Below are 27,591 nucleotides of genomic sequence, written 5' to 3'. Positions count from 1 at the left end.
TGACTAATGTTTCTGAGAAAAAAATGTGTGGTAATCACTTCGATTTAATCTCATCTATTCCCGAAAATAAAATCATTTCCTGTTAGCTCCTGAGCAATATTCATAACCCACATTAAGTTACCACTGCTTCCCCATTTCAGCAGGTCTTTTTTAATTTGCTGGTATATCTCTTGGCTTGGTGCTCTTTCATTTTGAACAATCACAAGGCTTTATGTTGCACTCCTGAATAAAAATGTGAATAAAAATTCAAATTGATTTTCTAAATGTATGGATTACTTTTTTAGGTGTTACATATAGAGTGATGTGATGGACCGGTGTTACATCCAAGGCGTAGTCATGCCTCACTCACATCATCTTGCTGCAGTAATATGTGAATTACCCATGCAGGTGTGATCTGAGCCAGCCATATTGCTTTAAAAAACTCCAGAAAATAGATGTTCAATATATTCATAATTACTACCAATAACAACCAAAACCAATGGTAAAATAATGGATTAATCTTTTTAAGTTCCCAGGACACCATCTGAGATGTAAGAGTCATTTATGGAGTCTGGTACTTTGTCAGCAAAGCTTGACCTAAATCAGCCCATTAAAATATATTTTAAGGAGGTCTATTTTAAGGAGACCTGTGACCTTTCTTGATCCATATAAAGTCTTGAGTATGTCCACGACTGTCATCGTTTCCTGTATACCTTTTTTTAGCACCTTGAAGTTTGAATCTATTGATCTCTCCAATAGAAGAAGGGAGGAGAGACCTTGCCTCTGGTAGTAATACTGATGTATCCTGGGATCTGATTAAAAAATTATGGGAAAAGGGACCATTATTATATCAGAGAGAACCAGTTGGTGAAAAGACAACGATAGATGACTCTTACAGAATCAGCGTGATGATATACTACATTATTAGTATTTTAATTTGTTTCTGGCTAAGTTCCATCATTTCCCACTTTGAGACTTTTAGCACGTAAAGTGGGAAAGAAATAATAACACTTCATGGAAAGTGACATTTATTTTCTCTGTTAGCACATGTAAAGGTCATGAGAAGCTTCTTTAATTGCAATTTTACTGTTACAGGCTATTGGTGCTGTTCTACTATACTGAACATCCAACATTCATGCAATATTTTGGACTGAAATTGCACAGCAATAGTGGTCAATAGCATATAACCTAAGATCTAGTATATAAGGTACTAGGCCTGTATATTAAATCTGATAGCCAATACTACAATAAACACTGTGTTAATTACGTCATTCTGTAAAACAAGGAATAAATGTATGTCATTGAGAAGACTATCCTGTTGAGATGTTGATTGTTGTTAGATTGCAGTAATGTTTTACTGTAGCCACTATAGCAGGCCACTCAAGAGCTTCCTCTCCAAAGCATGTAAACCAGATCTTCAAGGAGCTCACTTTGTGCACAGGGGCATTGCCATGCTGTAACAGGTTTGGGTTTTCAAGTTCAGGTGAATGCAAAATTATATATATTTATTTATTTGCCATCACCAAGCCATATCCCAGATTGTAGGGTTATTCCAGCTGTCCTTGAAAACAAGCCAAAGTTATTATGATGTTTAAACAGGTAGTGTATAATTTGTACTTCACCTGTATAGCAGTTCTGCAACATATAGAAACCATCTTACTAAACCTCAGATTTCAAATGACAGCTACATACTACATTAAGAACATCCTTATTTAAAAAAAATAGCAACATGTGGCAGCATCCCTTATATAAAAGACAAAAAAAACTGTAGGGAAAAAAACCCATAAAACAGTAAAATGGCTTATGACATGAAAGATATAACAATAAAACGTTAGATTACCTGTATGTGCTTTCTCAAATTTGACGGCGAATTCTTGAAAGCCAGCACTTTTTTACACCGATAATTTCGAACATCTTCCTTATATATGGCCATGGGTTTTTAGAAATGTCTTTGTTTTTATTTATTTTGTAATCGTAATTATTTTGTATTTATTTATTTATTATGTAATTCATATTAAAGTTATAAGAGGTACAGTTTCTCTGGTATCACCTCATTAACTATCTGTGTGGAAACATAGCAAAGGTTCCGTTTGGTGTCTTGATAATTTACATAATTTAAAACACTATAATTACTTTCAAACGTTTACAAGAAAATTTTGTCTTCATGCTCTATGTTGAGTTTGATTTCAGGAATAATAAACATACATTTGCTTAAAATATTAGAGTATAAAAAATGGGCAAAGTATTCATTTATAGTACATTTAGAACAGATAAAAATGTGTGATTAATTTGCGATTAATAGTGAGTTAACTCATGACAATCACGTGATTAATCGCAAATAAATATTTTAATCGATTGACAGTATGGTCTAGTTACCAGCGTGACACTAAAACATTTACTTAAATACAAACTTCTTTACTCAACCCAGCCATTATGGATGCACAAGCCAGTGCACTCTTAGTGCTGGTCCCAAACCCGGGTAAATGGGGAGGGTTGCGTTAGGAAGGGCATCCAGCGCAAAACATGTGCCAAATAAAATATGCGGATCACAAATGAGAATTTCATACCGGATCGGTCGAGGCCCTTTTAGCAACAACCGCCCCAGGTATCGTTAGCCGACAGGGTACTGGTGGAAATTGGGCTACTGTTGGCCGAAGGAGGAGAAGGAGAGGAGGAAGACGTCTACAGAGACGGCAGGAAAAGGAGCAGTGTAGGAGAGTGAAGGTTCGGGTTGGTACTTTAAATGTTGGTACTATGACGGGTAAAGGGAGAGAGATAGCTGATATGATGGAGAGGTAAAAGGTAGATATGTTGTGTGTTCAGGAGACCAAGTGGAAAGGGAGTAAGGCCAGGAACATAGGAGGTGGGTTTAAACTGTTCTATCATGGTGTGGATGGAAAGAGAAATGGTGTAGGGGTGATTCTAAAGGAAGAGTACAGTAAGAGTGTAGTGGAGGTGAAGAGAGTTTCTTATATGGTGATGATCGTGAAGGTGGAAGTTGAAGGGATGATGATAAATGTCATCAGTGCCTATGCTCCACAAGTTGACTGTCAGATGGAGGAGAAGGAAAGATTCTGGAGTGAGTTAGATGAAGTGGTAGATGGTGTACCTAGGAAAGAACGATTGGTGATTGGGGCAGACTTTAATGGGCATGTAGGTGAAGGGAACAGAGGTGATGAGGAGGTGATGGGTAGGTATAGTTTTAAGAAGAGGAATGTGGAAGGGCAGATGGTGGTAGATTTTGCTAAAAGAATGGAAATGGCAGTGGTGAACACTTATTTTAAGAAGAAGTAGGATCATAGGGTGACGTATAAGAGTGGAGGAAGGTGCACACAGGTGGACTTTGTAATATGCAGGAGATTAAACCTAAGGGAGATTGGAGACTGTAAGGTGTTGGCAGGGGACAGTGTAGCTAGACAGCATCGGATAGTGGTCTGTAGGATGGTTTTGGAGGCGAAGAAGAAGAGGAGGAGAGTGAGGACTGAAAGAAGAATAAGGTGGTGGAAACTGAAGGAGGAAGAGTGTAGTGTGAAGTTCAGGAAGAGGTTAGACTAGGGTGGGCAAACTTTTTGCCTCACAGGCCACAATGGGTTCTAAAATTTGACAGAGGGGCCGGGCCAGGATATACAGTATATATATATATATATATATATATATATATATATATATATATATATATATATATATATATATATATATATATTACATACACATTATATATATATATATATATATATATATATATATATATATATATATATATATATCACATTACATTAGAGCTGAACTCCTTTGAAATGGAGTCAGACTGAAGATCGATAAGTTCCAATTGCACTACTTGTGGTGGGGTTTCAGGGTCTTGGGACAGGGGACAGGGGACAGAACACCAGCTTAAAAGTGCAAAGTGACGGCTGATATTATACTCTTTGAAAACCGTGACAGTTTCTTGGCATATTAGACATACATCCTTTGATCGGACTTCAGCGAAAAATATTTTGTTGTCCACTCCATATTAAACATTCGGCGCTCACTATCCACTTTTCTTTGATAAGCTCATTTTTGCAAAAGGGCTCATAAGAGAAGAAGAGAGTACCGGCATGGGCGTAAATTTCATTTAACAGTAGGGGGGGGACAATAAATATAGAATTTCTCATGAGCAATTTTTTAAGGTCGACACAAATAATACAGTTAAATTGTACTTCCAGTATAAAGACACAGTGTCCCCACAGTGAAAAACTTTGTTTCTATTATTATTATTGTTGCATGGAGACTGCGTCAATTACAATGGTAATTCAAAATGCTTTACGTAAATAAAGTAAAACTATCATTAAAAAAATTATCACAACAATAAAAACAAGGAATTAAAAAAAGGTTTAACATTTTATTTACAAATTAATTAAGACACTCAAGAACAAAATAGAAATTTATTATAAAAATACACTGGGGTCAGTTCGGATGTAGCACAGTGCTCATTTAGTAAATGCACAACTAAACAATATGCTAATTGTGTGTTAATGTGAAGTTAACATTATACCAATTCGCCCCAAATAAAACACTGCATGGGAAACGGCTTTGGCGTGTTAGTGTCAGTGCACTAGTACATTAGTTGCAGTGTTAGCTACAGTGCACTAGTACATTAGTTGCAGTGTTAGCTGCAGTGCACTAGTACATTAGTTGCAGTGTTAGCTGCAGTGCACTAGTACATTAGTTGCAGTGTTAGCTGCAGTGCACTAGTACATTAGTTGCAGTGTTAGCTACAGTGCACTAGTACATTAGTTGCGGTGTTAGCTGCAGTGCACTAGTACATTAGTTGCAGTGTTAGCTGCAGTGAACTAGTACATTAGTTGTAGTGTTAGTTGCAGTGCACTAGTACATTAGTTGCAGTGTTAGCTACAGTGCACTAGTACATTAGTTGCAGTGTTAGCTGCAGTGCACTACATTAGTTGCAGTGTTGGCTGCAGTGCACTAGTACATTAGTTGCAGTGTTAGCTGCAGTGAACTAGTACATTAGTTGCAGTGTTAGCTACAGTGCACTAGTACATTAGTTGCAGTGTTAGCTGCAGTGCACTAGTACATTAGTTGCAGTGTTAGCTACAGTGCACTAGTACATTACTTGCAGTGTTAGTTGCAGTGCACTAGTACATTAGTTGCAGTGTTAGCTGCAGTGCACCAGTACATTAGTTGCAGTGTTAGCTGCAGTGCACTAGTACATTAGTTGCAGTGTTAGCTGCAGTGCACTAGTACATTAGTTGCAGTGTTAGCTGCAGTGCACTAGTACATTAGTTGCAGTGTTAGCTACAGTGCACTAGTACATTAGTTGCAGTGTTAGCTGCAGTGCACTATGCTACAAACTATTGTAAACAAGCTAACGTTCACTGGATAAGTGATATTTTAATCGCTAATAGAGCAGATTCATGGAAAATTACTTCAGTAATCAACATTTTTGCCGCAACTAATTTATGAATGAGTCTGCATCAACTACATTAAAGAGAATCGCTTTATTTCAAGTGAATAAAATCCCCTAGTTAATGGAGTTGAACACACCTGACTCGTGTGTGTAGAGAAGGTGAGATAAACTGGGAAAGCAGGCATATATTATTTATATAATACAGAATACATATAATAAAGAGTGATTTTTTTTTTTTATACGTTTTTTTTTGGGGGGGGGGCATTTCCCACCCGTGATTTAGCAGGTTAAGAGGGATGTGGCGAAAGCCAAGAAAAAGGCATATGAGGAGCTGTATGAGAGGTTGGACACTAAGGAAGGAGAAAAGGATTTATACTGGTGGCCAGGCAGAAGGACCGAGCTGGGAAGGATGTACTGCAAGTTAGAGCAGTAAAGGATGGAGAGGGAAATGTGTTGACTAGTGAGGAGAGTGTGTTGAGAAGGTGGAGGGAATATTTTGAGCAGCTGATGAATGAGGAAAATCAGAGAGAGAGAATGTTGGATGATGTGGAGTCGGTGAAGCAGGATGTAGATAGGATGAGTAAGGAGGAAGTAAAAGCAGCGATTAAGAGGATGAAGAGTGGAAAGTCGGTTGGACCAGATGACATACCGGTAGAAGCGTGAGATGTTTAGGAGAGATGGCAGTGGAGTTTTTGACCAGATTGTTTAACAGGATTTCGGAAGGTGAGAAGATGCCTGAGGAATGGAGAAGAAGTGTGCTAGTACCGATCTCTAAGCATAAAGGAGATGTGCAGTCTTGCAGTAACTACAGGGGAATTAAGTTGATCAGTCTCACAATGAAGTTATGGGAAAGAGTAGTGGAAGCCAGGCTGAGAGAAGAGGTGACCATCTGTGAGCAACAGTATGGTTTCATGCCGAGGAAGAGCACCACAGATGCCTTATTTGCTTTAAGAATGTTGATGGAGAAGTATAGAGAAGGACAGAAGGAATTGCATTGTGTATTTGTGGATTTAGAGAAGGAGTACGACAGGGTGCCAAGAGAGGAGTTGTGGTATTGTATGAGGAAGTCAGGTGTGTCAGAGAAGTATGTGAGGGTGGTGCAGGACATGTATGAGGACAGTGTGACGTCAGTGAAGTGTGCAGTAGGTACGACAGACTGGTTCAGGGTGAAGGTTGACTGCATCAAGGATCGCCCTGAGCCCTTTCCTGTTTGCAGTGGTGATGGACAGGTTGAGGACGAGGTCAGACAGGAGTCTCCTGGACTATGATGTTTGCGGATGATATTGTGATTTGTTGTGAGAGTAGGGAGCAGGTTGAGAAGAGCCTGGAGAGGTGGAGATATGCGCTGGAGAGAAGGGGAATGAAACTCAGTAGGAGTAAGACAGAATACATGTGTGTGAATGAGAGGGAGGGCAGTGGAGTAATGCGGTTGCAGGGAGAAGAGCTGGAGAAGGTGGAGGGAATATTTTGAGCAGCTGATGAATGAGGAAAATCAGAGAGAGAGAAGGTTGGATGATGTGGAGTTGGTGAAGCAGGATGTAGATAGGATTAGTAAGGAGGAAGTGAGAGCAGCGATTAAGAGGATGAAGAGTGGAAAGTCGGTTGGACCAGATGACATACGGTAGAAGCGTGGAGATGTTTAGGAGAGATGGCAGTGGAGTTTTGACCAGATTGTTTAACAGGATTTTGGAAGGTGAGAAGATGCCTGAGGAATGGAGAAGAAGTGTGCTAGTACCGATCTCTAAGCATAAAGGAGATGTGCAGACCTGCAGTAACTACAGGGGAATTAAGTTGATCAGTCACACCATGAAGTTATGGGAAAGAGTAGTGGAAGCCAGGCTGAGAGAAGAGGTGACCATCTGTGAGCAACAGTATGGTTTCATGCCGAGGAAGAGCACCACAGATGCCTTATTTGCTTTAAGAATGTTGATGGAGAAGTATAGAGAAGGACAGAAGGAATTGCATTGTGTATTTGTGGATTTAGAGAAGGAGTACGACAGGGTGCCAAGAGAGGAGTTGTGGTATTGTATGAGGAAGTCAGGTGTGTCAGAGAAGTATGTGAGGGTGGTGCGGGACATGTTTGAGGACAGTGTGACGTCAGTGAAGTGTGCAGTAGGTACGACAGACTGGTTCAGGGTGAAGGTTGGACTGCATCAAGGATCGGTCCTGAGCCCTTTCCTGTTTGCAGTGGTGATGGACAGGTTGACGGACGAGGTCAGACAGGAGTCTCCTGGACTATGATGTTTATGGATGATATTGTGATTTGTGGTGAGAGTAGGGAGCAGGTTGAGAAGAGCCTGGAGAGGTGGAGATATGCGCTGGAGAGAAGGGGAATGAAACTCAGTAGGAGTAAGACAGAATACATGTGTGAACGAGAGGGAGGGCAGTGGAGTAATGCGGTTGCAGGGAGAAGAGCTGGAGAAGGTGGAGGAGTTCAGGTATCTGTGGTCAACAGTGCAAAGTAATGGAGAATGTGTTAGAGAAGTAAAGAAAAGAGTGCAAGCAGGGTGGAGTGGGTGAAGAAGAGTGACAGGAGTGATTTGTGATAGTAGGGTATCTGCAAAAATTAAATGGAAAGTTTATAGGTCTGTGGCGAGACCTGCAATGTTGTATGGATTAGAGACAGTGGCATTGAGTAAAAGACAGGAGGTGGAGCTGGAGGTAGCAGAGCTGAAGATGTTAAGGTTTTCGTTGGGAGTGACGAGGATGGACAAGATTAGAAATGAGTTTATTAGAGGGACAGCGCATGTAGGATGTTTTGGTGACAAGGTGAGGGAGGCTAGATTGAGATGGTTTGGACATATGCAAAGGAGGGACATGAATTATATTGGTAGGAGAATGCTGAGGATGGAGCCACCAGGTAGGAGGAAAAGAGGAAGGCCAAGGAGGAGGTTCATAGATGTGGTGAGGGAAGACATGCAGGTAGTTGGTGTGAAAGAGGCAGATGTAGAGGACAGGGTGGTATGGAGACGGATGATCCGCTGTGGCGACCCCTAATGGGAGCAGCTGAAAGAAGAAGAAGAAAAAAAAGAAGAAGAAGACAAACTTCTTTACTTTAACTTCAGTAAAAAAAAAGTATAGTAAGTACTTCAACTTTTATTAAAACAAGTATCTGTACTTCTGTGTGTACTTTTGCCACTTCCATATTGTGGTGTATTATATCAGACAGGAGTTGTGGTTGGGAATAGAGATGTCTGGGATAACATTCATAGCTTGTTGCCATTGTGACGCTGACCAATGAATGGATAAACAAATACATTTTTTCGATGCATTTATATAAACATTTATGCATGGAACATTCTTAAGAAGCAACTTATTCAGTAGTGCACATGCTACAAATATCAATATTGTATTTAACTTTTTTGGGTTTGTCAGTGATTAATTCTCTTGAAATATCCAAGGATTTAGCAATCATCAAGCAACACATCACATGTTGTAAAAAGTAAATTAGATTTGGATTATGAATGTTTACACTGGGCCTTTCCACAGCTGCCCAAAAAGCAGACATTTATTCAAAAAAAGGATTACAGCCTGCAGGTTGCTATGGGAAATGCATAAACAGCAAAGATGACTAATTTCCCCAGCTTGTTGATTGATTAATATGAGAAAGATTAAAATGTTCACTGTCGGTATAAACACATATGTTGAGCACAAACATGATCCTCGGGCTAATGAACACAGAACACAAAGTGCGAATGCCAGAGGAAAGACTAATGATTACTTTTTGCAAGATTGTTATGGTGTTTTCAGAGCATGTTAAGCGTTTCTGTCATGGTGATATCTGTGCATGAACTTAAACTTCTCCTTTTTACCAAATTAATAACTCAACATATTCCTATAAAAAAGCGCACATGCCACAGTAATCTACAGTGATGTGAAACGCATGAACGGTACTGGATGGGATAAATAAAAAATGTGCTCGGCCTCTTCTTTAATTTGTAGATGCTATAAATTTAACAATTCCAGGAGTTTCCCTATGATCCTTTTGGAAGCTTGTTCATCTTGGTTGTTTTTTGTGGAACTCAAACAACTATTTTGGCAGTTCCCTGTCCCATGAAGGATGAGGTGAGCTGGGATATTTGGGCTTCATTGTGGCCATTCAGCTGTGTTTGTGGAGGTTTTGAATGACAGTATGAGATGGAAAGTGTGAATAGAGCCACCCCTGAGTCCGGTGAAACTAACGTGGCAACATTGATCTGCCAAAAACCGGACCTCAAGCATTTAATAGAAACTTCACATTTGATTTGTACATTGCTTCTTTTTTTCTGTTTTTTATTTTATTTAATTTTTTTAAGGGGGTGGTATACATATTTGAAGTTTTATGTTCCCATCAAGCATTAAGGTATCAGAGAGGTGAAACTATTGGGCCACACTGGATTGATTTAAATAAATAAGGATTACTATTTATGGCAATAACTTTTGGAAAGCTCAGTTGTGTAGTAAAATCCACAAAACCTGGTGGTGGCATCAGTTAACACTTTTAAAAGGTATTTTTAAGAGTTTTAAGCTGATCTGCTCCTCTTATATAATTCACACTCAAACTTATACTTATACCTATACTGAGACACATAACAAGACCAATAAGAGCATTTGGAAATAAGGATTTCTCTACATGTCAGTTCTGTTACTGCATCAGTTCCTGTGCTCAGAAATTCAGCTTTTCTCTTCTGTTGTCGCTGGTTGGGGGTCAGAAAGCATTAACTTGCCTCTCTCCTCCAAGAGATGGGTAATAACATTAAAATGCAGATGGTCATATGACTGTATAAATACACTGCAATTTAGAGGAAGCGACATATCCAAATTTAGCACCAAGCCTCTCAGCAACAAGACAAACTGCCATCGGAAATGAAATTCTGAAATGACACTAAAAATGTCCTTGGCATTTGGATGGAACTCAGCTAAAAGGCACTAAAGTATACATTCCTTGTCACTGTATGTTTTACTTCTAAAGGTGCATGTAGTATTTACTCTATTTACTTTTAATTACATACTTTAATTACAGTGAAATTGTTCACCTTAAATATTTCGTTTCCAGGTAAACGATACACATTCAATGTTTCAAAAGTCAGACAATATTCAAAAGCAAGCTTTTATTGTTTTAGTCTCTGCTACAGTAAATATCTGTCTCACAAACATGAAATTCTTTTGACGTTTATGGTCTATATTAGTGCACAACCACGCACTGTTATTAATTTAGAATTCTGTGTATGAGGGTTATTTCAGGACAAAGGTCTGTTCACATACAAGATGTCAAAATTGTAAAAAAATGTGTTTTAAAATAATTAATCTGAATAAGATCTGGTGGAAAGCATGAATGTGTTTGTGCATGGTTTTCTTTTAGAATAGTGAAAAACCAAAAGAATGATAAATAATGAGCAATATCTCTGGTTTATATTTATTCTGCTGCATCTTTACAGCAATGACAATGACACACAATAAACATGATTAACACTTACTTGGAGTGGAGGTACTTTGGCAACTGAGAGTATTAAATCAGCCACCACACCCCTGACCTCTATGTAACTGAAGCAATGTGGGATGAAGACAGGAAGAGGCAGATTAATTTAGCCCGCATTCTACATGTAGATATACGTTCTAAAGGAAGCAAACACTTTAAAGCACCACATTAGCGATTTCTAATGATGAATAGATAAATGTTGTTATTTGACAAAAAGGTCCCATGAACGATGTGGTGAAGAGCTCCATAAAAAGATGTTTACCGAGGGAGCATTTCTGTAAACATTTAATAAAGGTGTCCTTAGTGTCAGAGAGGAAAAATTAGAGACTGGTGAGGGAAGGGTCTTGGGCAAACTGAACATTTGGTTGGAAAAGTCAATATATATATTTTTTTATTGGCAGTTGTAAAGTTCGACATCTTACTGTTTGTATATGTGTATGTATCATATATAAATCAAATGATTAAATAATTACTCTGGCCTAATGACATCTGGCAAAAAAAAAAAACCCTGAAAAGTCTTCATTGGATTCAATAAATAATCTTATGAGAGTTTCCTCCACCCCTACTATGCTGCTCATTCTGAAAAAGAAATACGCAATAGATTTTATGTTTTCTTGGATGATTTCATTCTTTGTGCTTGATCCAGTATTTTTTTCCAAAATCTAACAGCTCATGGTGTTTCAGCCATTTGCAGAAATGATTTATCGCATTCTGTGTCAAAATGGCAGAGCCAATCCACAACTGCTAAAATGTCGTAGGAGCTTGTGTCAGCGCATGTGTAGAACACTGTAGAAGCATTTTTCCAAGTTTAAAAGTATAGGAAACTAATAAGTCCGTTTCAAGGGAATGTCATGCGTCGTCCACTCCACTGTGCAGTTCACAGACGGGTGAAAAGGTCTGGCTCACACATGTGAGCTGGGATTTTGTAACAAGATGGAACAAGATGACACTCATTCTGAACCTGATCTTTGTTTGCATGTTTTCACACAGATTCCCACATCTGAGTCAAGAGATTAATGATGAGATCATTTCTACCAGATTCAATGTCTTTTGATTAGTTGTCTCCTTCGCTTTTCTTTTTTTTCTATAATCCCCTTCTCTCACCTTTCCACATTTTCAGGGTCACTACCGACATGTTTAGGAACAGTGTGTGCCTCAGATCTGTGTGTTTCCTACAGTATATAAGTAATCCATATGTTAAACTGTAGGGTTAGCATTTTATTTGAACAAACAAAGATGAGGGTTTGATTAAGGCCTTGTTACGTGTTTGATAAAGCTGCAATGTAAATATAGGTTTAATTACTATGCATTCATCTTTATTCATAAAAACCTAAGTGGAGATGTGTTGTGTAAAAATAGATAATAATTAACATCTTAAAAGACTCATTAGGTGTGATAATACCCAATAAACAATTAATGAAATGAATTAACTCTTGAGCATGAGTCTTGAACCTAAATTTGCATATTACAAAGTTTAATGATCCATGTTCTTGGATTCTATGAAGTGTAAAGTTACAGACTGGTATTTAGATCCCGTACATTCATTTTGTCAAGTCATATCTCTCTGACTCTGCTTAGAGTCTTGTCAGCATTGTGTTTTTTTGTCCGCTAATATGTTTTTTTGGGGGGTTTTTTTGTTTGTTTTTTTGCATCGCACATGTAGAATCAGCTCATTGTAATCTTCACATGCCATACACATGAGCAAGGGTGACCAAACCCCCACAGAAACCTCAAATGATTATGCTTACGGTGTAAGAGCGGTGGCAGAGCTGTTGAAAACGTCCTGTACATGTGTTCTGTTTTTTACGTTTGTGCTTACTAGTGTGTTTATACGTGAACTAAATAAAGTACAAGCACATTCCTGCAGCTCAACCTGTACAAAACCACAATCACATTACGACTGAAAGGCTGATAAGGAGTGTGTGTGTGTGTGTGTGTGTGTGTGTGTATGTGTGTGTGTGTGTGTGTGAAAGTGAGTGTGTACATATCCTTTTTTTTTAACAGCAACATAACCCCCATAATTATAAAAGTGGTATGTCAGCTCTGATTTTAATAACACATTTGGTACTTTGTAACTATGTACTATGTACTCTGTACAATTATACATGTTACATTTGCTTAATTCATTTATTTTGAATAAGACATTTTTGTTATACTAAGTTTAGCTTCTCTGGAGATGGTGGCACATAGTATTATTTAGTTAGGGGGGTGGTCGTACAACTACCAGTAAGTGTGTGTGAGACATCTGAATAAGGCACCACCTCCTGCTTAACCCAGACATCAGAGGTATAGAGAGAGAGAGAGAGAGAGAGAAAGAGAGAGAGAGAGAGAGAGAGAGAGAGAGAGACAGAGAGAGACAGAGAGAGAGAGAGAGACGAGAGGGAAGAGCGAGAGAGAGAGGAAAGAGGGAGAGGGGGAAGAGAACGTGTGTTTCTCATTAGCTTCATCAGTCTTCACTTCTTTCTTTTGCGCACGCTTTCAACATGGACACCTGGTATGTACTATTCTTTCTCTACCTCAAATTACACACGTTTTTGTACTTATTAATTTAATCCTCTGTTTTTATACAGGTTTTATTTTCTTTAAAAAACTGTTTTTGTTATGCTTTTACAACAACCATGAATGTTTCTATTGTCCAGCTGATAAATAGTTTAGCATATGAGGTAGAAACAGGACATGCCCTAAACACTTCACTATGCAGCTTCTAACTGAATTACAGAATTTGACTTTTTAACCAAAGATTTGACAGCTTTAGTGTTACCACTTGGTCCAAGGCATGGGCAAAGACCTATTGCAGTATGTTATCAAAATATAAAAAAGCAAGATAATGAAGAACTTTAACATTCTTTATCACTAAGAATGATAGCTTTCTTCAGTCTTGGGAGGATGTTTCCAATTCTTATCTCTGTGTTTCAGACTGCAGGCTAATAAAACATATTGCATGTTCCAGGCAGTTTTTTTTATGTGTGTGCTGATGGTAATGTTTCACTGCCCACATATTTCCCAGACCACAGCATCTGCAATTCATCCTTTTGCCCATATCTCTCTCAATGTAACATCAATCATTAAAACATGCAGCGTTTGAAGCAATTTGTTTTGATTTATTTTCAGGAAACATCTTATGGTGCCTATATTTTAAGTCACATTCTACAACGTACTACAAGATGATCTAAAACGATACTGACCAAAGTTTCCTTTACTTCAAACTCTTGCGCAGTTGCATAGTTTTCACCACTGTCTAAAAACAAATCATATGTCGCCTTTGAACGATTTTTAATCGTTTATGAGAGAACAAAAGCAATGATTTATGGATTTATGGAAGGCCATGTGCATGCTTCACAGACAGATTTTGGGATGAATATGGTTTCGTTTAGTCACGTCAAAACAGATTTGGGCAACTGAATGTGTGCTGTTGCTCATTTTTATGCAGTGATATTTCGGGTTTTGAATGCTGTTATGAAAATGGGTAACGGTGCTACCTTACAGCTTTTGGGTTTTTAGGTGATCCTGAACTTATGCGACTGTCAATATCGTGTGGAGTCTGTGTTCCTCGGGCATTCATGGGATCGCCCCTGGATTCACTGCTTCTCAGATGAGAAAAAACATTTACTAAAGATGAATAATGGGCCAAAAATACCACAAAATAAAACAAACCCTGTCTAACAATTGTGTGAATTGGATTTATGGCCAAAAATAATGTGTGGAGTCATGGTGGTGTTCAGCTTGATTCAGTTCATCAGCGTTGTTCCATAGTTGTGTGTAGGCCAGATGAATGTGGTAAGTGTGAGCTATTACTGGGCTGAACTTCTCTGTTTTAGTCTGTGCTATGCAATGCCAGATTACAAAATCATCTTTGACAATGACAAAATGACAACACCATACTAATAACCTGGTTAACGATATATCATCTGCACTGTTTAAACAAATGTATGTATTTAAAGAGCTCTGACATAGAAGACAGAAAGGCAGATAATTAAATTAGAGCTGCATGAGCTGTTGTTTAAAAGCAGTTTTAAAATTTAGCAGTTATTATGTGGGCTAAAATATTTTTCACAAGTTACTATGTAAGTCATTTAGTTTTTTTTTATATTAATCTACTTTTAAACTGAATCTTAGATTAACATGTTTTCCCTGTTCAATTCTTATGAATTATTATCAGAATGCACTGAATAAAAAGTGAATAAACTTTTAAAGATAATATTCATAATCTAATATTTCACATATTTATCTTCACAGATATGCCACTTTCTAGCAGATGACACTTTTCCTTCAGCTCTGTTATGCTAGAATCTTCTTGTTAGTGTAAAAAGCAGGAGATCTGATAAACCAACCATGGGAAAAGGCTACTACATCAGCAAACAACTAGCCCTGGCATCTGTCCTGCTTGCTGCTGTAGGTTTAATCACAATAATCACATTATCTATAGTTTACTCTAAAGAGAAAGCCAAAAATGAACTCAAGCTCAATAACAAGACAACTATAGTTGTGTCCACGACTTCACCACCATCCAGTGAACCCTGGGACAAATACAGACTTCCTGACACCTTATCCCCTCAATATTACAATGTCACGCTGTGGCCTCAGCTCACAATGGACAGCAAGGGCATGTACATTTTCACTGGTGAATCTGGGGTCGCGTTTACTTGTGTCAGAGAGACAGATCTGATCCTGATTCATTGCCACAAACTAAACTTGACTCTTTTCGATGGGTGGCATGCAAAGCTGATTGGAATGCAACACACTATAGCTCCAGCCATTAGAAAAACCTGGTTCCAGGAGGAAACCCAGTACTTAGTGATCCAGCTTGCGGGGACACTAAAGCCGGGAAAGGTCTACTGGCTTTATACACAGTTCAGAGGAGAACTAGCTGATGATCTGGAAGGCTTCTACAGGAGTGAGTACGAGGAGGATGGTATCGCAAAGTAAGTATTTGGGAAGGAGGTTCGCTTGAATATTTCAGAACGTAAGCAAAAATGAAAATGAGAATTTAGTTCTTGCTTTAGTCTTCTACCTGTTCACTATTATTACCAATGTAACAGATGATTACCACTCAGAAACACCAGTTCCAAAGTAAGCAAGAAAACGTTATTTTATACAATAATGCTCTAAATGTTTGTATCCACATACGTATTAGTATGTAAACACAAAATGGGCCTAAACCTGAAATTTATTTTACTCACAAAATAAGTCATAGACACAACAGCAGTGTAAGCATGGTCTATTAATTATCCTCGCTCAGAGCTCCTCACATCTTCACTCATAATTAGCTTGAGCTGATGTGTGAGGGAATGTTTTTTATATTGATCACAAAAGTATTATTTTTTGTTTGTATCTTCTTCTTCTTCTTTCGGCTTCTCCCATTAGGGGTCGCCACAGCGGATTATCCATCTCCATACCCCCCCTGTCCTCTACATCTGTTTTTTCAAACCAACTACCTGAATGTCTTCCCTCACCACATCCATAACCTCCTCCTTTGTCTTCCTCTTTTTCTCCTTCCTGGTGCCTCCATCCTCAGCATTCTCCTACTGATATACCCCATGTCCCTCCTCTGCACATGTCATAACCAACTCAATCACACCTCTCTCACTTTTTCTCCAAAAAAGTCCAAATTCGCAATTCCAAAACTTTAGTCTTAACAAGATAAAGTGTTTCGGTAAGTTAAAATAAAACACCATTATTGTGCTTGCATCTGTTTAGATCACATTATCTGTTTAGTCCAAATAGTGTATATGGAAAGGAAATTAGGAAATTTTAAGCACATGAGATTAAAAAGATGCCCAAACTAGGGCTTGTGGGCCATTGACATAAATCTTCATTTTTTTTTTAAAAAAACTAGAACTCTTTGAAAAATAAATACATATATTTATTTACTTCTTTATTTACTTATAAATATTATTGTATCATTAATAAGGAGAAACCATGACAACTTTAATTGTAATATGTTTTGTAAAATGCAACATTTACATTTGGCCCACATCCCTCAATCAAGTTTGAGTTTGGGGCCTTCCTAGGAAAGTTCATCTCTGGATTATCAGATGCTCTTTCTGGTTTATTGCATTGGATGGGACCAATTGATCTTGTCCTCTACACTCCTTAATGTAATTTAAATCATATTCATTTTATTTGTTACTTGTATAGTGATGGTTTGATGCTTTCTTGCCTATATACATCAAATACAACTTTTATTGTAATTTCTCCTCCCAGAGTGCTCGCTATCACTCAAATGCAGGCCACGTCTGCTAGAAAAGCTTTTCCCTGCTTTGACGAGCCAGCCATGAAAGCCATATTTCACATCACCCTCATTCATGAACCAGGCACTGTTGCACTATCAAACAGTCGAGATATAGGTAAAAAAAAAAATCTATACAAACCTCTTCACCTATATACACAGTTTCCAATTTGATCATACATTTGGTCTGATTTGTTTCCCCTTAGGTACAGAAAGCATTCAAATGAATGGACATGATATGATTAGGACTAGATTTGAACCCACAAAGAGGATGTCTACGTATCTTGTTGCTTTCATTGTCTGTGAATTTACACACACCAGCAAGCAAAAAGACAGCATGGATGTGATGGTAATTTGAATAAATAAACTGATTATTACATGTGATGCGACATGCCTGTTAATTCTGTGTATTTTTTTGGAAGGTTCGTATATGGGCAAGGAAAAACGCCATTGAAGAAGGTCAAGGAGACTACGCTCTCAACATCACACAACCAATACTAGAGTTTTTTGAGAAGTATTACAATGCTTCTTATCCTCTCTCGAAGTCAGGTATTACTTTATTGACTTTTTTTAGTTAATTTGCACTCGTTTTTTTCCGTATATCTCCAATTTCTAATTCCTGCATTCACCCCATCAAAAGACCACTAATATCCAGGCAGGGTGAAAGGTAGAAAATGCTTATTCTTATGCATCCCAGATGCCTACAGTCAGTGTTGAAAAAAAGAAAGTTTGAATGTTTCAGTTTGAATAGAGAAAGTAATGATTTATTTTTCCAGAAAGCATAAACAAATGTGCTCTCTGGCCAATGGGATTATAACCTAAAGTTTTTCAACTTTTGGGTAATTCTTAAAATTAAATCTTTTAACTCTATAGATTGACAAACTTTGTAATTGTTTAAATTAAATTGTGCTTGGTTATGTCTGTGAATATTTCAGGCATTTTGAACTTCTTGTGTTAACAAATCTGGGTGATCTGCCGAAAAGATTTCACCTGAATTTCTTCAGCACTAAATTATGGGAATTTGCTCTGTCTTTTCCTTTATAGACCAGATTGCACTGCCTGACTTTAATGCTGGAGCGATGGAAAACTGGGGACTCATCACTTACAGAGAAACAGCACTCCTATTCGATCCCAAAACCTCTTCCAATGGCAACAAACAGAGGATTGCAACTGTTGTGGCTCATGAGCTTGCTCATATGGTAATGTTTCCACTATGTGAGAAACATGTCTGTCTTTAGTTTGATTTCATGCTAATGGTGCGGTTTGTGTCTTTCAGTGGTTTGGAAATCTTGTGACGCTAAAATGGTGGAATGATCTGTGGCTGAATGAAGGGTTTGCATCATACGTGGAGTACCTTGGAGCTGACTATGCAGAGCCAACCTGGAACATTGTGAGACAATTCTAAAAATCTAATCAAATCAAATTATATTTGTCACATACACATTCATACAGAATATGACGTAGTGAAATTTGGTACGATTGTCCAACATGTAAATAGAAAAAGAAAAAAATATATATATATTTTATAGAAAGTGTGTGTGTGTGTGTGTGTGTGTGTGTGTGTGTGTGTGTGTGTGTGTGTGTGTGTGTGTGTGTGTGTATATATATATATATATATATATATATATATATATATATATATATATATATATATATATATATATATAAATCGTATTTCCCCTGATCTTGTCTCTCTACAGAAAGACCAGATCATACTATATGACATTTACCGTGCATTTGCAGTGGACAGCCTGGTGTCCTCCCACCCTTTGTCCTGCAAAGAAGAAGACGTTAATACACCATCGGAAATCACCCAAATGTTCAACACCATCTCTTACAGCAAGGTAAAATGTTTAAAGTGTTTAATTCATTTCCTTTGGATGTTTTAGGGTTAACTTTGTGAAGGGCTTCCAGTCTTGAAACATTTCTGATAGGGAAACACTCTATATAGACCCCTTAAACTTTTAAGTGTCCTCACCATTTGTCTTCCATGGTTCATGTCTTATGCTCAGGTTATTTTGATCTTGTTCCAGTTTCCTTTATTTCAATGACTTTGTGTGTGTTTATCAACCGTTGTCCTATTGACCCATGGTATCTATGTTACATAATACTAGTACATAATAATCTATCTATTTCTCTGTCTGTTTGTCTTTCTCAATATCTATCTTACAGGGTGCTGCGGTGCTGAGGATGCTCTCTCAGTTTCTCACTGAGCCTGTCTTTGCCAAAGGACTTAGTGTAAGCTTTACTGGAATCTTGTTAATGACAGCTGTGTTTGTGTCAATCAAATACAATAATGCATCTTTTCACTGTTCCCTTTTACAGACATATCTGAATGAGTTTGCTTTTATGAGCTCTACATATACTGACCTTTGGGATCATCTTCAGATGGTAAGTAGCCATACTGCACTAGTTGAATGTAAATAATGTCAAATACTGAATGGGGTTGCATAGTGGAGCAGCTGGAAGCATTTCCATCTCACAGCTCGTTCCAAGTCTGTACATGTTTCCTCCATTTCCGCTGGTTTTTCCGCACACACCCTCAAAAAACATGCTGGTGGATTGACTATGCAAAGTTTTTTTCACTCATGCTCAGTGTTTTTGGAATAGGTACTGGATCTGCTGCTATCCTGTGAAGTAGTAGTAACTGCTCTATTTATCTTCTCTCATAATGTATCCAATGTCTTCTCCAGGCAGTTGATAAAACGCCACAAGTAAAATTGCCACACAGCATCCATGACATCATGAACCGCTGGATTCTCCAAATGGGTTTTCCAGTTGTCACAATTGACACCCAAACTGGGAATGTGAGCCAGAAGCACTTTCTGCTGGAGCCAAACGCCGTGGTACAGCGACCATCGGAATTCAAGTATGACAATTAAACACGCCGTTTCGATCCGTAGATTTATAAAGCTGGTGCAAGCTGAAATGATAGGAAACAAAATGAAAGCTTAACAATATGCATGTTCAAACCTTCTATTTTTTAAGTTATGAATGGTTTATTCCAATCAAATGGATGAAGAGTGGTGCAGAACAGGAGCAGATCTGGCTTCTTCAAAAATCAGGTATCTCAAATGCATGCTTTTACAAATACAATACCTTTTGTATTGAAAGCTCGAACATGCAATTAGCATCAATGCTTTTCTTCTTACACTCCAACATATGTGTATATAGTTCCTGATATGAAGTCACTCGGATACTGGTTCTTTTTGTTGTAAAATGAATGGTTGTTTTGTGCATGTCTTACCATAACCCTCTCTCTTAGCCTATGATTAAAATACTTTTTGGACTCTTGTTTTGTTTCTCCAGCTATGCACAAACCACTAAAAGCCAGAAACGATGAATGGGTTTTGGCCAATCTAAACGTTTCAGGGTACTACAGAGTCAATTATGATGCTGCAAACTGGGAACGACTCCTTGACCAGCTGACAACCGACCACCAGGTACAGAAAAGAAAAAAAGCCAGAGATTCTTGAAGTGACATTCTCTGATCTAGATAGATTCATAATGTTAAATGTTAATACCATCCAAAATTGGTTTATTAGCATACACCTGTTGGTAGTGGTGTCCCTGACTAAGGATTTCTTACAGTCAAGTCTTGCCTATATTTTATTAACATGCAAGCGCACATTTTTGTTTGACCATTTTTATTAAAAAGATAAATAATTTTTACTCAGATATTTTTTAAAAAATTAAATAAAATACACACCAGCGAAATTTGTTTTAATGTCAAAAAATCAAGCACCAAAATTTGCTATGATGCACACATCCGGCAATTAAAATTATCCGTGTGAAAACACGGCAAAAGTTCTGTCTGGTGTCTTGATGATTTACACAATTTAAAACACCATAATTACAATAATTTAAGACATTTACAAGAATATTTTTCTTCATGCTTTATGTTGAGTAAGGTTTCACTAATAATAAACATATATTTGAATAAAGCATCCATATTTGTCCATACCCATGTTGATTAGAGTATTAAAAACTTGAAAAGTATTTATTTAAGGTACATTTTTTAGGACAGATAAAAATGTGTGATAAAGTTTAAATGAATCAGAAGTTAATTTATGACAATCATGCTATTAGTAAAAAATTTTATCGATTGACCACCCTAATATATACAGTATATATATATATATATATATATATATATATATATATATATATATATATATATATATATATATATATATATGTTTTTTATTAGTGAGTTTGTCCCTGATGATCAAGCCGGTGGCAACTATATATATATATATATATATATATATATATATATATATATATATATATATATATATATATATATATATATATAGGGTGGCAATTACTTTTACAAGGGGCCACATGAGAGACCTGAATTGTTGTCAGAGGGCCACACCAACGATAATATTTTAGGGATGCACCGAAATGAAAATTCTTGGCCGAAACCAAAAACCAAAAATGAGGAAACCAAGGCCAAAACCAAAAACCAAAACCCTGAAAGAAAAGATTGTCAATTATTAGAACCATTGCATTTATATCTATGAGTGTGTACTAACCTCACTAAAATCAATGCATTGCAATTCAAAGAATAAATCAACTCCAAAAGTTTTATATTTATTATTATACATTATTGTTATTTATTTGTTACCATTCATAGTATTGACAGACAGGCAGCGGTCAATTATTATTAGCAGCGGTCTGTTAAACGAAAATAATTGACCGCCGAACGTTTGGAAGCGCATTCAAGTGAATGGAACGTTCTAATCTACAGCATTAAGAAGAGCCGTGTAATAAATAATATTATATTATAATAATTATTCCTTTCGGAATCCACGGGGAATGTTTCAAAGATCATCCCGTCGATCCTCTGGCGACCACTAATCTAAGGCATTGAATTCCATCATTTTTTGTGTGATGCCTTTTGCCTTGGCAGCATCAATGGAAAACTTTCTTGCCTTTTCAAAAACGTCCTCTACAGACGGAGTGCGCATGCTCGGATTAACTTTACTTTTCTGCGCTGCATTCTTCTCATATTTAGAATGGCAATCGGGATGTTTGGATTTCAGGTTATAAATTAAACCCGACGTGGAGAAACTTTTTGCAGATACACCCCCTCTTAAAATCTCACCATTGCATGTTTTGCAAATCACTATCCGTGTGTCTTTCTCCGAGATATTGAAATAAGTCCACACCGCAGACATGTTGGCTCTTATCCAGATAACCGTGTGCTGGCTGCGCTTTTTTATTGCGTCATTACAATTGTGTTTCTGCCTTGTTGTTTCGGTGATTTTGGTATTTCGGACGGAAATTTTCGGTGGACAAATTTTCGGTGCATCCCTGTAATTTATGATTGGCCTCACGCGGGCCGGACAGGGACGTACAAAGGGCCGGACGTGGCCCGCGGGCCGTAGTTTGCCCAGGTCTGCTGTAGAGTAACTTTTTGAGAAAAAACTAGTAGTTCTATGTAAAATAATACATTGAGCACCCCCATATAACCAAAATGGCATGATCCTCATTTCATAACACCTCTGCAAAACTTCAACTGTGAGACTGGTAGTCAAATCAGGCTCCTCCTGACTAAGCACTGAATCTGCGACTATTCGGGGTCACTCCTAAGATATAGTTATAATATTTACACATTTATCAGCACACACATACTTTATACATGTACAGAATATACATATGACAAAATTTTTAAAGCTACAAGATTATAACACTATACTAAATATATAATTATATATATATATAATTATATATATATATATATATATATATATATATATATATATATATATATATATATATATATATATATATAATTGGTTTTCCTGTATTTGTTTAGAAAATACCAGTGATTAATAGAGCACAGATTCTGGATGATGCCTTTACTCTGGCAAGGTAACATCATCATTCGTGGACATTTCTTTCAATATCCCAGTGTTAAGTGACGCCATTGTTTCCCTGTTGAATGCACTCTTGTTTATATTACTCATGTTCCATTTCCTACAGGGCATCTATCATAAACATAACTCTTGCTCTAAGAACGACTAAATATCTGTCTATGGAAAGAGCATACATTCCGTGGGAAGCGGCGTTTCGAAGCCTCAGCTCGTTATTTGCCGTGTTTGATCGCAATGAGGTTTATGGCCCGATGCAGGTGAGCTCGTGAAAGACAAAGCTAAAAACAGCCGTAATTTTTCATTCAGTATAATAGTGTTTATATTTGTCCTTTCAGGCCTACTTGCGAAAACAAGTCAAGCCTCTCTTTGATCATTTTACTTCAGTAACTGCAAACTGGACGAGGGTTCCTGAAGGCCACACTGATCAGTAAACACAGTATTTAAGCATTTAAGCATTACTCTTAACTCTTGTCAGGTACCTGAGTATTAAAATAAAGTCTCTTGTGTTTAGATTCACAAATATCATTGCAATGTCGCTGGCTTGCAGTACAGGAGTACAGGGATGCCTTGATCTCACCAAGCTCTGGTTTAGACAGTGGATGCAGGACCCTGAACACAATAGGTAAGGACATATAGAAAATGCATCATTATACACTACCTTACCTCAAAACATCACAGATTGGCTTCTAATATGGATGTAGAATGTTTGTGATGTAATATGTTTGTTGGGAAATATACAGTGGAGAAAGAAATTCACCATAAAAAAAGTTTCACCTTCAATCATAAATTAACAGAATTTGTCAATGACAATTTATGAGAAATTTTACTTTTGATAATTTACAATAAACACATTGGCTAAATAATGTGTATAAAATTTTAATAACAAAACTGTTTACATTATATCAAATGTCAAGAAGTAACATGTAATAACGTATTCTCATAAATAATAATAATAATAATAATAATAATAATAATAATAATAATAATAATAATAATAATAATAAACAATGATGAAATGTACTTAATTTCACCCACAAAAATGTGGGTCCATGCACCTAATAGCTTTAAAAGTAATATAGCTAATTTAAGGATAAATCTGAACACAAATGGTTTTTTCTTAAATCTGCAGTCTTTACAATCAACATTCTGTAAAATAAAATAAATCTGCTGTTCATAATTTATCAAAAAATAACATCTCAATGGGTACACAATTAATTAAATTGTCTATTTACTGCAAGGATAATAGTCAGAGCTGGCTCTGCTTTCATTGTGATTTCTCAAGATGTTGCATAGTTTTATGAAGAAAGCAACCTTTTTACTGGATTAAAAAAAAAAAAACAACAGTCTCATAAGAATGAATTCCTTCAAATAAACACATACGTATATTTAATGTTGTTTTGGTTAGGATTCACCCGAACCTGAGATCGACGGTGTACTGCAAAGCTATCGCTGCAGGAGGAGTGGAGGAATGGGACTTCTGCTGGAAGATGTTTAAAAAGCAACAGTAGCAGCTGAAGCGGTCAAACTGAGGTCAGCTTTATCCTGCACCAAACAACCATGGCTGCTTAACAGGTAAATATTCTGAATCTTCTAAACTTATTTTGAATTGTGCTTTAAGCTGCACAAAATCTTTAATAGATTCACTCGATTTAAAATGCGGAATTCCTTTCCCCCTCTTTTCATCTTTTTATTTTCATGACAAGGTTCCTCGAATACACTCTGGATCCTGAAATGATTCGTAAACAGGACGCAACTTCGACAATAGGATCAATTGCCAGCAATGTGGTCGGCCAGCCTCTGGCATGGGACTTCGTCAGAGCACGATGGGAGTATCTTTTTAAAGTGTAAGACTGTCATATGTAAAATGTAAAAATGTAAAAAAAAATTCACAATGCTAAGAAAAATCATAAAGAATCATATTTGTTTTGCAGGTATGGATCTAGATCATTCAGCTTCTCCAGGCTGATAAGTGACGTCACTGCCAGATTCTGCACACCTTTCGAGCTACAGCAGGTAAGACGGGGCATTAAAAAAGATTCACATTGTAGAATTTACAGGGAAGAGTGGTGGCTTCTCACTTAAAGATCTATTTTGGTAAATTCAAGAGATTGAGCTTACGGTTATAAAGACTAAATAAAGAGCTATTGTTTTCTTTTGTGATTGGATTTCATTGTCTTTTAATTGTAAATAAAATGCGTTGTTTATGTATCTGAAAATTCTCTGCTTTGTAAACTAAGCTCTTTAGCACTTTACCTACGCATTGGTTTAAAAACCAGAGTTCATATGGTATGTCATCTATTTTCTATGGCTGTATATTGGTGCTGTGCATTAATCCAGTGGGAATGGGAAAGAAATGGCAGTTTTACCAGGGAATGATGACAATCATTCATGTATTTTTTTTTTTTTTTACCTGTGAAATTATTTTGTATCAACCGTGTATACCCTCATACCATTACATAAAAAAACCTTCCAATTAGAGTCTTAATGTGTATCATGTACGTATCTATTTATGAGTCTAAACACAGCCAAATCAAACTTTTCTTAGATTTACTCTTTTTAAAACATGCTCTGTGGTTTCGGAAGACCTTTTTTTCTTTCACCTGAGCACCATATAAGGTATTGTTTGTGTATTAAATCTCATCAGTCATGTTGAAAAGTTTGGATTTAGTTTGAATAATATAATCCCACACCTCATTGTGCCATGTGTTGCAGTTAAAGCAGTTCCAAAAGGACAACGCAGAGGTAGGCTTTGGCTCAGCTTCACAGGCTCTGCAGCAGGCGATGGAGAAGACAACGGCCAGGATCAAATGGCTGGCTGAGAATAAGGATCAAGTTCTGAACTGGTTCCTCTCTGAGACAGCGTAAACTGCACAGCACCTCAACAGGCTTACAAACTCCATTCAGGACAGTTACAGGAGAGGAATCAATGGGCCGACATTTTGGAGAGAACTTATAGACATACCAGCATATTAACAGCAATTCCTAATAAACTTTAATTGTTTTTCTATTAGTAAGTGTGGCTGGTATCAGTGGACTAGCAAGGCTATGCCTTATATTTTTAACAATAAAAACATCAATGCAAGATTGTATTTTTCCCCACATTAAATAGAGCATTACAAACCTGAAAATGTTAAAAACAAGAAAAAATAAAAATGCTACTACTACTACAACTATTATTATAATAATAATTGCATATAGTTGATTTGGGTACAAAGTATGCTGTCTTTACTGCTTGTGCATTAGAGTTCTCATTAATATAATACTGAAGTTTGAAATATTAAGAAACAAACAACTTTTTATGTATATAAATATATATAGTTATTTAGTTATATAGTTATATAGTTATGAAGAAATATTGTGTTTTTCCATTTTGTTAGATTTTAAAACTCAAATGGTATTAATTAGGATTATATATTATCATTCCTGACAATTTAAATCCCACTGGAGTTGAAACTGCTTACAGTCTTTGCATAATTCTGCTCGTTTTGACAAGAGTTTAATCAAAGTATAAAAAAATTACTTGTAATAGATAATGTTCAATGCTTAGATACAAAAATTATATAAAAACATAATCAGAATGCATTTTTGAATATGGGTGTGTAAAAAAACCCAGACTTGTTGTATTTCTGTTTTAAAGAATATTTTACAGCTTTTACACAAATCCTTTAGAGTCTATCAAAGATGGGAATTACATCCAGTTACTTTGGCACCGTAATTAACTCTGTTTTTTTAAGTTATTAGCATAATTAGCAGAGCGTTGATAGAAATATTAGTGAGATATATTAGCTTATTATCTGGCAGCTGCAAAGAAATCTAAATTCTTAACTCAAGATTGTATCAGTTTTGAGAATAAGATCTAAAACCCATTTTTTACTCTGTACACTTTATTTGTATTAGCATTCAACTAGTTTACAGGGTCAGAGTTATCCCACTATATAGCTTGAGATTAACACTTGAGATATTAGGAATAAAGCTATTGTTAGTTAGCCTTAGCATTTTTTGGGAAAGCACTATTATACCAACAGAATCTATAATGACTTATGTGTGATTTGTGGCAGATGTATTTTCCTTACTAAAATAAATGCTAAAATATTTTCTAAGTAAATATAAGTGTATATGTTTCTACTTGAACTTGAGGGACAGATTTGAAGCTGTGTTTCTATTTGTATCACAGCAATTACAGTTTGTTCAAGCTCAAGTTAATTTTTATCGTGCTTTTCACAAAGGACATTGTCTCAAAGCAGCTTTACAGAACATAAGAACCATAGAACAAAAAAACATTTAATATAAGTGAATTATGTGTGTTTATCCCTGATAAGTGGCAAGAAAAAACTCTAAGATGGTATGAGGAAGAAACTTTGAGAGGAACCACACTTAAAAGGGAGGAACCACACTTAAAAGCCAAATCTTGCAAGAATAGGAGAAGGATTAAAAGATAAACACAAAACCTCTGAAAGAAAATTAAATATTAATTACCAGAAATAAACAAGCTTAAGTATAACCAAAACATGATCAGCTATCTCAACTCCATACCTATCACACAAGTAATCAACACCTTTTTTTTTAAGTTTAACATCTTTATTAGTAATATAAAAAGAGGAATTGTGACATCACTCTGCTCTGACATTTTTAC

The 27,591-nt window shown here is 36.7% G+C and overlaps 1 protein-coding gene across 1 annotated transcript; it reads left to right on the top strand.

Annotated features, from left to right (window-relative positions):
* The first annotated feature begins 13,191 nt into the window (after positions 1-13,191).
* Positions 13,192-27,063, top strand: LOC124391636 (aminopeptidase N-like). The gene is given in 22 exon segments (XM_046858326.1): positions 13,192-13,338; positions 15,081-15,766; positions 17,049-17,191; positions 17,280-17,422; positions 17,496-17,622; positions 18,118-18,272; positions 18,350-18,463; positions 18,774-18,917; positions 19,246-19,311; positions 19,399-19,464; positions 19,767-19,942; positions 20,062-20,138; positions 20,383-20,516; positions 22,901-22,956; positions 23,068-23,215; positions 23,294-23,385; positions 23,470-23,580; positions 24,364-24,452; positions 24,455-24,530; positions 24,662-24,802; positions 24,890-24,971; positions 25,671-27,063. Coding segments are annotated over 21 exon segments (2,883 nt in total). The 5' UTR covers positions 13,192-13,338; positions 15,081-15,176; the 3' UTR covers positions 25,824-27,063.
* The last annotated feature ends 528 nt before the right edge of the window (positions 27,064-27,591 follow it).

Source organism: Silurus meridionalis, chromosome 9 (genome assembly GCF_014805685.1).
Source record: "Silurus meridionalis isolate SWU-2019-XX chromosome 9, ASM1480568v1, whole genome shotgun sequence".
Classification (NCBI taxonomy): domain Eukaryota; kingdom Metazoa; phylum Chordata; class Actinopteri; order Siluriformes; family Siluridae; genus Silurus; species Silurus meridionalis.
This window is presented reverse-complemented; position numbering and strand designations above follow the sequence as displayed.